The sequence below is a fragment of the Nerophis ophidion genome, linkage group LG11, assembly GCF_033978795.1.
Source record: "Nerophis ophidion isolate RoL-2023_Sa linkage group LG11, RoL_Noph_v1.0, whole genome shotgun sequence".
Classification (NCBI taxonomy): domain Eukaryota; kingdom Metazoa; phylum Chordata; class Actinopteri; order Syngnathiformes; family Syngnathidae; genus Nerophis; species Nerophis ophidion.
Window position 1 is genome coordinate 15,881,441 of NC_084621.1, and position 13,992 is coordinate 15,895,432.

The 13,992-nt window shown below is 45.5% G+C and overlaps 1 protein-coding gene across 1 annotated transcript in view; it reads right to left on the reverse strand.

The window, feature by feature from the left end:
• Nucleotides 1-230: 230 nt before the first annotated feature.
• si:dkeyp-97a10.3 (uncharacterized) overlaps nucleotides 231-13,992 on the reverse strand; it is a 34,347-nt gene continuing 20,585 nt past the window's right edge. Inside the window, exons 5-9 of the mRNA XM_061915154.1 lie at nucleotides 11,798-12,085; nucleotides 11,462-11,575; nucleotides 9,167-9,231; nucleotides 7,686-9,050; nucleotides 231-7,615 (exon numbers count right to left, since the gene is read on the reverse strand). Coding sequence (XP_061771138.1) covers nucleotides 7,589-7,615; nucleotides 7,686-9,050; nucleotides 9,167-9,231; nucleotides 11,462-11,575; nucleotides 11,798-12,085 — 1,859 coding nt within the window. The 3' untranslated portion in view covers nucleotides 231-7,588. The remainder of the gene's footprint in view (nucleotides 7,616-7,685; nucleotides 9,051-9,166; nucleotides 9,232-11,461; nucleotides 11,576-11,797; nucleotides 12,086-13,992) is intronic.

The window sequence follows — 13,992 nt, forward strand, 5'->3', positions numbered from 1 at the left end:
TCTCGCTGCTGGTGGCCATGATTGTAAACAATGTTCAGATGTGAGGAGCTCCACAACCCGTGACGTCACGCGCACATCGTCTGCTACTTCCGGTACAGGCAAGGCTTTTTTTATTAGCAACCAAAAGTTGCAAACTTTATCGCCGATGTTCTCTACTAAATCCTTTCAGCAAAAATATGGCAATATCGCGAAATGATCAAGTATGACATAGAATGGACCTGCTGAAAATCTCAATTGAGCAGGCTTTTAAGTTTCAAAGGTGGTTTAATCCATTACTACTCGCACTGTACCAACTTATCGGGCTATTTCTTTCCCCTGAATGATCATCTGCTGCATTATTCATGGCAAACACTTTTATAGTTTCCAAAATAAAACTTGCTGGGATGATGATGATGATTGATGTTCACGTCAGCGCTGCGTCACTTAGCATTCTCCAACCTGCATTTCCTTTCCCACGTTCTTTGATCCGCCGGCGTCCATGAACCGGAACATCAAAATAGTGTCCAGCCGCAGTCAAAACTCCATAAATATTTACCAATGCTGAGTGGGATGAGGCTTGACTTTGGAAGGGGAGCACACACACGTATTCTTACACGTATACACACACACACATGTTCACACACACACACGCACACATATTCTTACACGTATACACACACACATGTTCACACACACACACACACGCACATATTCTTACACACACACGCACATGTATTCTTACACGTATACACACACACACATGTTCACACACACACACACGCACACATATTGTTACACGTATACACACACACATGTTCACACACACACGCACATATTCTTACACACACACGCACATGTATTCTTACACGTATACACACACACACATGTTCACACACACACACGCACACATATTCTTACACGTATACACACACACATGTTCACACACACACACATATTCTTACACACACACCCACACGTATTCTTACACGTATACACACGCACACATATTCTTACACATATACACACACACACATGTTCACACACACACACATATTCTTACACAGACACGCACACGTATTCTTACACGTATACACACACACATGTTCACACACACACGTAGACATACACACACACACACACACACACACACCCATATTCTTACACATACACGCACACAAGCACACACACAGGTATTCTTACACATACACGCACATGTACTCGGGCACTCACACATACATGTACACTCACACACACGTACACACATACATGCACACATACTCATGGAAATAGACAGACACGAACTTGTGCATGCACACGTACACACACACACATTCTTACACATACACACATACACACACTCGTGCACACACATGTACATGCACACGTATACGCACACGTATTCTTACACGTACAAGCACTTGAACACAGACACAGACACATACACGCACACACACATACACTTGTATTCTTACACATTCGTGCACACACGTACATGTACACACACATGTACACGGACACATCCACGAGACGTAATCATGCACGCATATACACGCACGCATGCACACGCACATACGCACGTACACACACAGGTATTCTTACACATACACGCACATGTACTCGTGGACTCTCACATACACGCACACACATACGTACTCGTGCACACATACGTACACAAACATGCACACGCACACACACGCATTCTTACACATACACACACATGTACTCGTGCACTCACACATACACAAGCACACCTACTCATGCACACACACACACGTACACACACACACATTTTCTTACACGTACACGCACATACTCATGCACACACGTACACACACATACACGCAAACATACTCGTACACTAACACGTACTCCTACACACACATTCTTACACGTACACGCACATTTACTCGTGCACACACATGTACACGTACACATTCATGTACACGGACACATCCACACACACGCACACTCACAAGTATTCTTACTCATACACGCACATGTACTCGTGCACTCAGACATACACGCACTCGTACACACACACACACACGTATTCTTACACGTACACACAAATGTACTCATGCACTCACACATACACGCACACGTACCCACACACACACATACATGCACACGTACTCATGCACACAGACGTACACACACATGAATGCACACATACTCATGCACAGACGTACATACACATACATGCACACTTAAACACACACACGTATTCTTACACATACACGCACATACTCGTGCACTCACACATACACACACATACATACTCGTACACGCACATTTACTCGTGCACACACATGTCCACGTACACACTCATGTACACGGACACATCTACACACTCGTACACACACATACATGCACACGTGTACACACACACATATTCTTACACATACACGCACACGTGCACACACGTATTCTTACACAGACACACGCACATGTACTTGTGCACTCACACATACACGCACACGTGCACACACACACGCACATGTACTCGTGCACTCACATACACGCACACGTACCCACACACACATACATGCACACGTGCTCATGCACACACACGTACACACGTATACATGCACACATATTCATGCACACACACACACGTACACACACATACATGCACACTTAAACACACACACACGTATTCTTGCACATACTCATGCACACACGTGTACACACACATACAGGAAAACATACTCGTACACTAACACGTACCCGTACACACACATATTCTTACACGTACACGCACATTTACTCGTGCGCACACACGTACACATACACACACATACATGCACACGTACACACACACACGTATTCTTACACATACACGCACATGTACTTGTGCACTCACACATACACACACATACATTCACACGTACTCATGCACACACACATGCACACACACGTACACACACATACATGGACACATACTCATGCACACACACACGTACACACACATACATGCACACTTACACACGTATTCTTACACATACACTAACATACTCGTGCACACACATACTCGTTCACACACGTATTCTTACACGTACACGCATTTACTCGTGCGCACACATGGACACGTACACACTCATGTACACATCCACACACACATACTCGTGCAAATACAGACGCATGTACACATACACATACGCACGTACACAAACGCACACACACACACGTACACGACACGTACTCGTGCAAATGCACGCACGTACACGTACACACACACACATCAAAGGAACATTCATGGCTACATAGGTTGAGATGTCCCCCTCCATCAGAGTCAAGCAGCAGATTTCATGCAAATATTCAACAACAGCAGCAGCAGTCAGTCTCGTCACGTAAAAAAGACACTCAACAAAGTCGCTACCTCTGCAAATAACGCAACTACAACTTCACACAAATCCCCCTGGCCTCTCCTGGTGCTCTCCACCTCCTCGGCCAACACTCTCCACCGCCCTGAAGAGCCTTGGAGGACTCGTCACAGGTGTGCACAGGTGTGCAACTTCATCTTGCGTGCAGAGTGAGGTGTCAAGCAGCACTTCTCTCAGGTGACGACAACACAACGTGATGAGACAAAAACACACATCTCTTCACTTCCTCTCCATGGAAAGAGAAAGACACTAAAAATAACATCAGTGCCTCACCAGCAGTGAAGCTCGCTGCATAAAAGATGCATAGAAGTCTTGTCAGACACACAGAAACCGCTCACTTTTTTCATTGGACCAGCAAGCCTTTAAAATCAGTACAATTCTTGCTCTTAAACAAAATAAGTTATCTTACAGATCTTGGGAAAAAGGTAGCATTTAAAGTCGGTAGCATTCTTGCATTGCACACACTGATAGCACAGAAGCATGAGGATTGTGGGCCTGTAATAAAATGTGAACTCTGAACACAAAAAATGTGTTAAAATCAATAGGGTTCTTGCATGAAAGCAGAAAGTAACAGTAGGAAATAGGACAAAACGAACATGAAACCTTCATTGTCGGCAGTTTGAAGTTTTTGGCAGTTAAAAAACAAATGTCAATAAAAGTTATTAAAATAAATATTCCTTGGCAAAGCACATCCTGAGTAAGAGAAAGACAATCAATAAACAGCCTGCAGGTAATAACGACATCCCAGACACTAAATTGTCTTTTTCAGCTGCTGGCCTCACTCATGCGTGGCTGTGATTATTTTACAACTCATTCAAGTCACATCAAAGCTTTTAATTAATACGCTGCCATCCAATTTGTTTGATCCCTTCTTAGTCTGCTTGGATCCCTTCTTAGTCTGTTTGGATCCCTTCTTTCTTAGTCTGCTTGGATCCCTTCTTAGTTTGTTTGGATCCCTTCATTGTCTGTTTGGATCCCTTCTTAGTCTGCTCGGATCCCTTCTTAGTCTGCTTGGATCCCTTCATAGTCTGCTTGGATCCCTTCATTGTCTGTTTGGATCCCTTCTTAGTCTGCTTGGATCCCTTCTTAGTCTGCTTGGATCCCTTCATAGTCTGTTTTGATCCCTTTTTAGTCTGTTTGGATCCCTTCTTAGTCTGCTTGGATCCCTTCATAGTCTGCTTGGATCCCATCATAGTCTGCTTGGATCCCTTCATAGTCTGTTTGGATCCCTTCATAGTCTGTTTGGATCCCTTCATAGTCTGTCTGGATCCCTTCATAGTCTATTTAGATCCCTTCTTAGTCTGTTTGGATCCCTTCACAGTCTGCTTGGATCCCTTCTTAGTCTGCTTGGATCCCTTCTTAGTCTGCTTGGATCCCTTTTTAGTCTGTTTGGATCCCTTCATAATCTGTTTGGATCCCTTCTTAGTCTGCTTGGATCCCTTCATAGTCCGTTTGGATCCCTTCTTTCTTAGTCTGCTTGGATCCCTTCTTAGTTTGTTTGGATCCCTTCATTGTCTGTTTGGATCCCTTCTTAGTCTGCTCGGATCCCTTCATAGTCTGCTTGGATCCCTTCATAGTCTGTTTGGATCCCTTCTTAGTCTGTTTTGATCCCTTCTTAGTCTGCTTGGATCCCTTCTTAGTCTGCTTGGATCCCTTCTTTCTTAGTCTGCTTGGATCCCATCATAGTCTGTTTGGATCCCTTCATTGTCTGTTTGGATCCCTTCTTAGTCTGCTTGGATCCCTTCATAGTCTGCTTGGATCCCTTCTTAGTCTGCTTGGATCCCTTCATAGTCTGTTTGGATCCCTTCTTAGTCTGCTTGGATCCCTTCATAGTCTGTTTGGATCCCTTCTTAGTCTGCTTGGATCCCATCATAGTCTGTTTGGATCCCTTCATAGTCGGCTTGGATCCCTTCATAGTCTGTTTGGATCCCTTCTTAGTCTGCTTGGATCCCTTCATAGTCTGCTTGGATCCCTTCATAGTCTGTTTGGATCCCTTCATAGTCTGTTTGGATCCCTTCATAGTCTGTCTGGATTCCTTCACAGTCTGCTTGGATGCCTTCTTAGTCTGTTTGGATCCCTTCTTAGTCTGCTTGGATCCCTTTTTAGTCTGTTTGGATCCCTTCATAATCTGTTTGGATCCATTCTTAGTCTGCTTGGATCCCTTCATAGTCTGTTTGGATCCCTTCTTTCTTAGTCTGCTTGGATCCCTTCTTAGTTTGTTTGGATCCCTTCACTGTCTGTTTGGATCCCTTCTTAGTCTGCTCGGATCCCTTCTTAGTCTGCTTGGATCCCTTCATAGTCTGTTTGGATCCCTTCTTTCTTAGTCTGCTTGGATCCCTTCTTAGTTTGTTTGGATCCCTTCATTGTCTGTTTGGATCCCTTCTTAGTCTGCTCGGATCCCTTCATAGTCTGCTTGGATCCCTTCATAGTCTGTTTGGATCCCTTCTTGGTCTGTTTTGATCCCTTTTTAGTCTGTTTGGATCCCTTCTTAGTCTGCTTGGATCCCTTCTTTCTTAGTCTGCTTGGATCCCTTCATAGTCTGTTTGGATCCCTTCATTGTCTGTTTGGATCCCTTCTTAGTCTGCTTGGATCCCTTCTTAGTCTGCTTGGATCCCTTCATAGTCTGCTTGGATCCCTTCATAGTCTGTTTGGATCCCTTCTTAGTCTGTTTTGATCCCTTTTTAGTCTGCCTGGATCCCTTCTTAGTCTGCCTGGATCCCTTCTTAGTCTGCTTGGATCCCTTCATAGTCTGCTTGGATCCCTTCATAGTCTGTTTGGATCCCTTCATAGTCTGTTTGGATCCCTTCATAGTCTGTCTGGATCCCTTCACAGTCTGCTTGGATGCCTTCTTAGTCTGTTTGGATCCCTTTTTAGTCTGCTTGGATCCCTTTTTAGTCTGTTTGGATCCCTTCATAATCTGTTTGGATCCATTCTTAGTCTGCTTGGATCCCTTCATAGTCTGTTTGGATCCCTTCTTTCTTAGTCTGCTTGGATCCCTTCTTAGTTTGTTTGGATCCCTTCATTGTCTGTTTGGATCCCTTCTTAGTCTGCTCGGATCCCTTCTTAGTCTGCTTGGATCCCTTCTTTCTTAGTCTGCTTGGATCCCTTCATAGTCTGTTTGGATCCCTTCATAGTCTGTTTGGATCCCTTCATAGTCTGTTTGGATCCCTTCATAGTCTGTTTGGATCCCTTCATAGTCTGTTTGGATCCCTTCATAGTCTGTTTGGATCCCTTCATAGTCTGTTTGGATCCCTTCTTAGTGTGTTTGGATCCCTTCACAGTCTGCTTGGATCCCTTCTTAGTCTGTTTGGATCCCTTCTTAGTCTGCTTGGATCCCTTTTTAGTCTGTTTGGATCCCTTCATACTCAAACTCACCTTTCGTGATTTTGTTGACTTTATCGTTGGAAATGCATCTGCTTTGAGTGTCGCAGGATATCCACACATCTCTGTCGTAGCATTGCTATCATCGGTAAAATGTGCAGAACAAACGAGGGACTTTCGCATCTTTTGACACTGGAGCAACTTGAATCCGTCGATTGGTATGTGTTTGTTTGGCATTAAATGTGGGTGGAGGGAAAGGCTGGATGCAAATATAGCTACAAATGAGGCATAATGATGCAATATATACATACAGCTAGCCTAAATAGCGTGTTAGCATCGATTAGCATGCCGTGACCATTGATATGTCTGATTATCACACTCCACGTAAGTCAACTTGAATCCGTCCCTGTTCGTGTTGTTACACCCTCCGACAACACACCGACGAGGCATGATGTCTCAAAGGTACGGAAAACAGTCGAAAAAACGGAAAATAGCAGAGCTGATTTGACTTGTGTGTGTAATGTGTTTGAGAAAATGGCGGATTGCTTCCCGTTGTAAAGTAACGGGTGAAAGGTCATCGCTCCGACAGCGAACAATTGAAAGGCGTTTAAATCGCCAAATTCACCCATTTAGAGTTCGGAAATCGGTTAAAAAAAACATATGGTCTTTTTTCTGCAACATCAAGGTATATATTGACGCTTACATAGGTCTGCTGATAATGTTCCCCTTTAATGTTTTCTGCTGGTGGTGTGCCTCCGGATTTTTAAATGGATAAAAATGTGCCTAGTCTCAAAAAAGGTTGGCAAACACTGCTGTAGAGAGCGGCTTACAGTGCGTGGCGGCCATCTTCTCATGACAAATGCCAGGCCACAAAAAAGCGTGGCAGCTGCGAGGGGAGGAGCCTGTCACCACCTGGGCGCCCCCCGCTGAGCCTGAGTAGAGACACAGTCGTGGTTTGTGTCAGAGCCACGACAACGCTGAACTCACCTGTGCGGCACTCACCTGGCGTGTGTGGGCGTGGCCCTGAGTCGCCACGTTTGCAGTGTGGTGGTGGTGGTGGTGTCCAGGTCGGTGGTGCGGGCGTCGCTGTGGCTGCTGATGAGGTCCTCGTGTTGGCGATGACTTGTGTCGGGTCCTGGGAAGACTCTGGAAGTGGGTTAGCGGGATGACGGTAGGAGGGGTTGGGGGACGCGAGGACCCATCGGCGGCGGGGGCTTGAGTCTGCGTGCCAGGGTGATGCAAGGCGGCGAGGGTTTGTTGCTTCCGGTTCTGGAAGGCCTGCGCCTGGGCGGTGTGGGCTTTCAGCACCGCCTGGGTGAGGGCGCTGGACTGAGGCTGCTTGGGGACCGCAGCTGTGGCGGACTGGCGAGGTGGACCGGCACCTTGACCCGGAGCGTTTGCACCTTGTGGCGTTTGCACCAGCAGGAGGTGGTTGGGGTCAGCCAGACCTTGTGGCGTTTGCACCAGCAGGAGGTGGTTGGGGTCGGCCATAGCTCTGGTATCAACGCCCAGTGGCTCTCCTGCCGCCTGCCTCACAAAAGGGTTGGTGCTTTGACCCCGGGCCCTCAGGTCCTCCTGGGACCGCTCCCTTTGCGAAGGGGGTCTTTTAGGCGAGTGTTTGGCGGGTTCCAGCTGCGGGACTGGGAGGGTGCGAGTGTCCCAGACATCGGCCGAGTGGCTCCTGGTCCTGGAAGGTCGCGTGAAGGGGTTACGATCCCGCGTGTGCTGCAGAGGTGCGTGGCTGGTGTAGTCGTCTGACGACTGGGCTCTGGGATACGCCGGCGTTCCTCGCAAACGATCCCATGGCATCTGACGGTGGGCGGGGCTATTGCGGAGCTCCGCCTCCTGCTGGTAGGTCTGCGTGTTTGCATTGCGCTGAGCAGTGTGCGAGGAAGGCGGGACCAAGACGGTCTGTTGACTTGTGGCTCCGTTGCTGTTCTGCCAGCCTGGATATTTATCATTAGTATTATTAGTAGCATTGATTCTGGTCACTTCCTGCGGGCCGCTGGCAGGGAAAGGGTTGAGGTTGACATGAATGGTGGGCATGGGCGTGTTGTTCTGCTGGCCACCTTGCGGCAGCGCGTTGAGGCTGAGCTGGACCGCCCCAGGCTGCCCGCCGCTTCCAGCGCCGCCCGTCTGGATGAAAATGTTGGGATTGGTCGGGCGCGGGTCGTCCCGTGTGAACGCCGGGTTGTCCACGCCGTCGCGCGTGGTGCCGTTCTGCCACCGCCCATCAGTCGGCGGCGACGCCTGCAAGGCGCCGCCCGCCTGCAGCCGGGGGCGGCGGGCCTGGGAGCTTGATTGAAAGACGGGAGGGTTTGGACCTTGGCCCAGATCCCTGGCGCCATTAGCTGGTACAAGTGGAGGCTGAGCGGCGACAGGTGACAAATGAAGCGGCGGCGAGGAAAAGACAGCAGAAGAGAGATGAGAGTGAATGTTAGAAAGCAGCCTGCTGACACATCTAAAGTCTTACGCCGGCTTACTATTGGCCGAGGATTTGTGCGGTTCTTCTGCACCAGCACCGCTTCTGCTGCTCGCCTTCGTCGCGCTGCAACAACATCACAAACTTTTGACTCCAATTTTCCATTGAATTCTATTTGTGGATCAGAATAACATCAACAATCATCCACACGCTGCAAATACACAGCAGCAATAATGGTTGTCGCCATACAGGATCACAACACAAACCCCGTTTCCATATGAGTTGGGAAATTGCATTAGATGTAAATATAAAAGGAATACAATGATTTGAAAATCATTTTCAATCCATGTTCAATTGAATGCACTAAAAAGACAAGATATTTGATGTTCAAACTCATAAACTTTATTTATTTTTTTGCAAATAATAATTAACTTAGAATTTCATGGATGCAACACTTGCCAAAGTAGTTGGGAAAGGGCATGTTCACAACTGTATTACATCACCTTTTCTTTTAACAACACTCAATAAACGTTTGGGAACTGAGGAAACTAATTGTTGAAGCTTTGAAAGTGGAATTATTTCCCATTCTTGTTTTATGTAGAGCTTCAGTCGTTCAACAGTCCGGGGTCTCGGCTGTCGTATTTTACGCTTCATAATGCGCCACACATTTTCCATGGGAGACAGGTCTGGACTGCAGGCGGGCCAGGAAAGTACCGGCATTCTTTTTTTTAACGAAGCTACGCTGTTGTAACACGTGCTGAATGTGGCTTGGCATTATCTTGCTAAAATAAGCAGGGGCGCCCGTGAAAAAGACGGCGCATAGATGGCAGCATATGTTGTTCCAAAACCTGTATGTACCTTTCAGCATTAATGGTGCCTTCACAGATGGTTACCCATGCCTTGGGCACTAATGCACCCCCATACCATCAAAGATGCTGGCTTTTGAACTTTGCGTCGATAACAGTCTGGATGGTTCGCTTCCCCTTTGGTCCGGATGACACGATGTCGAATATTTCCAAAAACAATTTGAAATGTGGACTCGTTAGACCACAGAACACTATTCCACTTTGCATCAGTCCATCTTTGATGATCTCGGGCCCAGAGAAGCCGACAGCGTTTCTGGATGTTGTTGATAAATGGCTTTCGCTTTGCACAGTAGAGCTTTAACTTGCACTTACAGATGTAGCGACGAACTGTATTTAGTGAGAGTGGTTTTCTGAAGTGTTCCTGAGCTCATGTGGTGATATCCTTTAGAGATTGATGTCGGTTTTTGATACAGTGCCGTCTGAGGGATCAAAGGTCACGGTCATTCAATGTTGGTCTCCGGTCATGCCGCTTACGTGGAGTGATTTCTCCAGATTCTCTGAACCTTTTGATGATATTATGGAGCATAGATGTTGAAATCCCTAAATTTCTTGCAATTGCACTTTGAGAAACGTTGTTCTTAAACTGTTTGACTATTTTCTCACGCAGTTGTGGACAAAGGGGTGTACCTCGCCCCATCCTTTCTTGTGAAAGACTGATCATTTTTTCGGAAACTGTTTTTATACCCAATCATGACACCCGCCTGTTCCCAATTAGCCTGCACACCTGTGGGATGTTCCAAATAAGTGTTTGATGAGCATTCATCAACTTCATCAGTATTTATTTCCACCTTTCCCAACTTCTTTGTCACGTGTTGCTGGCCTCAAGTTCTCAAGTTAATGATTATTTACAACAACAAAAACACATTTTTATCAGTTTGAACATAAAATATGTTGTCTTTGTAGCATATTCAACTGAATATGGGTTGAGAAAGATTTGCAAATCATTGTATTCTGTTTATATTTACATCTAACACAATTTCCCAACCCATATGGAAACGGGGTTTGTACAATAAGCAGCGATCGTTTATTTTTCCTCTCGCTTGCACTTTTAACATGGAGGATTACAAATCTAAAATAAAACAGATTTATAAACTGGACTTTCAATGGAAGCAGGAGGTAATAAAGGAAGATCTCCATCGAGACAGAGAGACTTTTAAAACTGAAGAAAGATAAGGAAGACTTCTATAAACAAGTTATCAAAGCTTTTCATCAGAAGGAGCTGTGCATGTACTTCATTTATGAGTAAAGGTAAGACCATAATAACGTTTTTTTTATTAAATATGCTTTTCATGACGGTATCCTTACATCACACTCAAATTTATAAGCGCAGGCCTAAATTTACTGCATGCCTTTGGTAAGTGCCGGAGTGAGAAAAAGTTTTAAGTTAATTAGCGCCCTGGCGGCAATTCAAGGAAATACGGTTTATGGACCAACGTCCTCAAAGGACGATACAAATTCCCAAAGAAAGTGACAAACATCAAGGTCCTTACCCCGCCTCCTCAGCACCAGACACACCAGCAGCACCAAGAGCAGCACCAGGATGAGGAGCAGCACCAAGCTGCCAATCACGATGCCCACCACTTCGCCCACGTCCAGGCACGTGTCTGCAAGGGAAAGACGTGTGAAAAGGTGAGCTGTTGTACCTTCTTGCACTTTGAGCCTGGCACAAAAATAATGAGGCAGAAGAAAAAAAAGATAATGAACGAGAAAGGTGTAAAAGTCATTGCCCACATTCCCGCCAGATCAATCTCCCAGGATGCATTGTGTCCTTGTTGTCATGAAGACAGATTCAGCGCTGTCATTATCAGAAGCTGCCCACGACTTACTTTCCACGGACACGTCAGTGGCCTGCTCAGACGTGCCGCCCGTCACCGCGTTCCTGGCCGCGCAGGTGAAGCGGCCGCCGTCGCCCGTGGAGGAGGTTGGCACGCTGAGCACGCCGCTGTCGGGCTGCGCCGACGCCACCGGCTCGCCGTCCCGTTGCCAAGTGAAGAGGGCGGGAGGCAGGGAGTCGGACATGCAGGTGAGACGCAAGGTCTGGCCCACCTGGACGTCTGGGCTCCCGACGCAGTCCTTGGGGGCGTCCTTGGTGAGGACCGGGGTGTCGGGTCCGACTGCGTGGGTGACAAGGAGGCGTTATCAGCAACTTAAAGGCCTACTGAAAAGAGATGTTCTTATTTAAACGGGGATAGCACGTCCATTCTATGTGTCATACTTGATCATTTCGCCATATTGCCATATTTTTGCTGAAAGGATTTAGTAGAGAACATTGACGATAAAGTTTGCAACTTTTGGTCGCTAATAAAAAAGCCTTGCCTGTACCGGAAGTAGCAGACGATGTGCGCGTGACGTCACGGGTTGTGAAGCTCCTCACATCCGCACATTGTTTACAATCATGGCCACCAGCAGCGAGAGCGATTCGGACCGAGAAAGCGACGATTTCCCCATTAATTTGAGCGAGGATGAAAGATTCGTGGATGAGGAAAGTTAGAGTTAAGGACTAGGAAAAAAATACAAAACTAGACGGCAGAGCGATTCCGATGTTATTAGACAAATTTACTCGGATAATTCTGGAAAATCCCTTATCTGCTTATTATGTTACTAGTGTTTTAGCGTTTTAGTGAAAGTCGGACGGCTGTAGTGACCGCCAGTGTCTAGGAGGGAAGCCAAGTTTCTCGACGAGACGAAGCGTAAGCTGTTGGGGCCGGGCTGAGATTTTTATTTTTTTTTTCCCTCCTCCACGGAGGAAGCATCCCACGTTTGGGGGCGGCAAGAGAGTTCGCAACTGCCTCTCTGATAGGTGCACGAGGAAGGATGCAAGCTATCCGCTCATGTCTACGGTAAGAGGCGACTTATTACCACCATTTTCGCTTGACCGCTCTGTTCCATAGTAAAGCTTCACCGTCATCTTTCGGGAATGTAAACAACGAAACACCGGCTGTGTTTGTGTTGCTAAAGGCGGCCGCAATAAACCACTTCCCACCTACAGCTTTCTTCTTTGACGTCTCCATTATTAATTGAAAAAAATTGCAAAAGATTCAGCAACACATATGTCCAGAATATTGTGTAATTATGCGATTAAAGCAGACGACTTATAAATGTCCCCTATAATCCGTGACGTCACGCGCACGCGTCATCATAGCGCGACGTTTTCAACAGGATACTTCGCGCGAAATTTAAAATTGCAATTTAGTAAACTAACTCGGCCATATTGGCATGTGTTGCAATGTTAATATTTCATCATTAATCATATAAACAATCACACTGCGTGGTTGGTAGTAGTGGCTTTCAGTAGGCCTTAAATGAATGCATTTTTGAAATAATATCAACATCAAGTGAGGACACTCTAAAGGCCCAAGGTGTTTGTTTGAATGTTTTTTTTTATTTCTCTTTGCTATTTGACCTTATTGGACCCTAATTAGAATAAAAACTAAGAATCATCTTTTGATATGATGTACTTGGTCCAGGGGTGTACAAACTTTTTCCACTGAGGGCCGCCCACTGAAAAATCAAAGCAAGCAGGGGCCATTTTGATATGATTTTATTTTAAAAAACAATAAAATATATGTGTAAAAAAATACATTTAGGCCTCCACTCAGGCTTCATCCCAGGGACACCAAAGGATTTTGGTCAAAAAAATGTTTAAAATGTGTCATTATTTTGTATTATTTTTATTCAAGGTTTAAATCTCTAGATCAACATTAGGTCTATCTGTCAATATAACATTTTTAAAGATTTAAGTTGTATGCCCTTTTTGTCAGAGAAAACCATGTTTTGTTATGGGGAAAAAAATAAATATGCAATAGTTTCCCCCAATACAATTTTAAAGTGGAATATTTGAGATTATAGAATAATTGGAGCCTTAAAAATGTCAACACATAACACCATTGATTTCAATTTGTTATTATTTTTTTAGCAATGACACAAATAAAAAAAATCGCACTAAAATTATTGGGGAACCAAAAGGGTCCTACTTATTAAAAAAAAAAAAGTTTTTTTTTTGTTTTTTTTCTGTTTACTT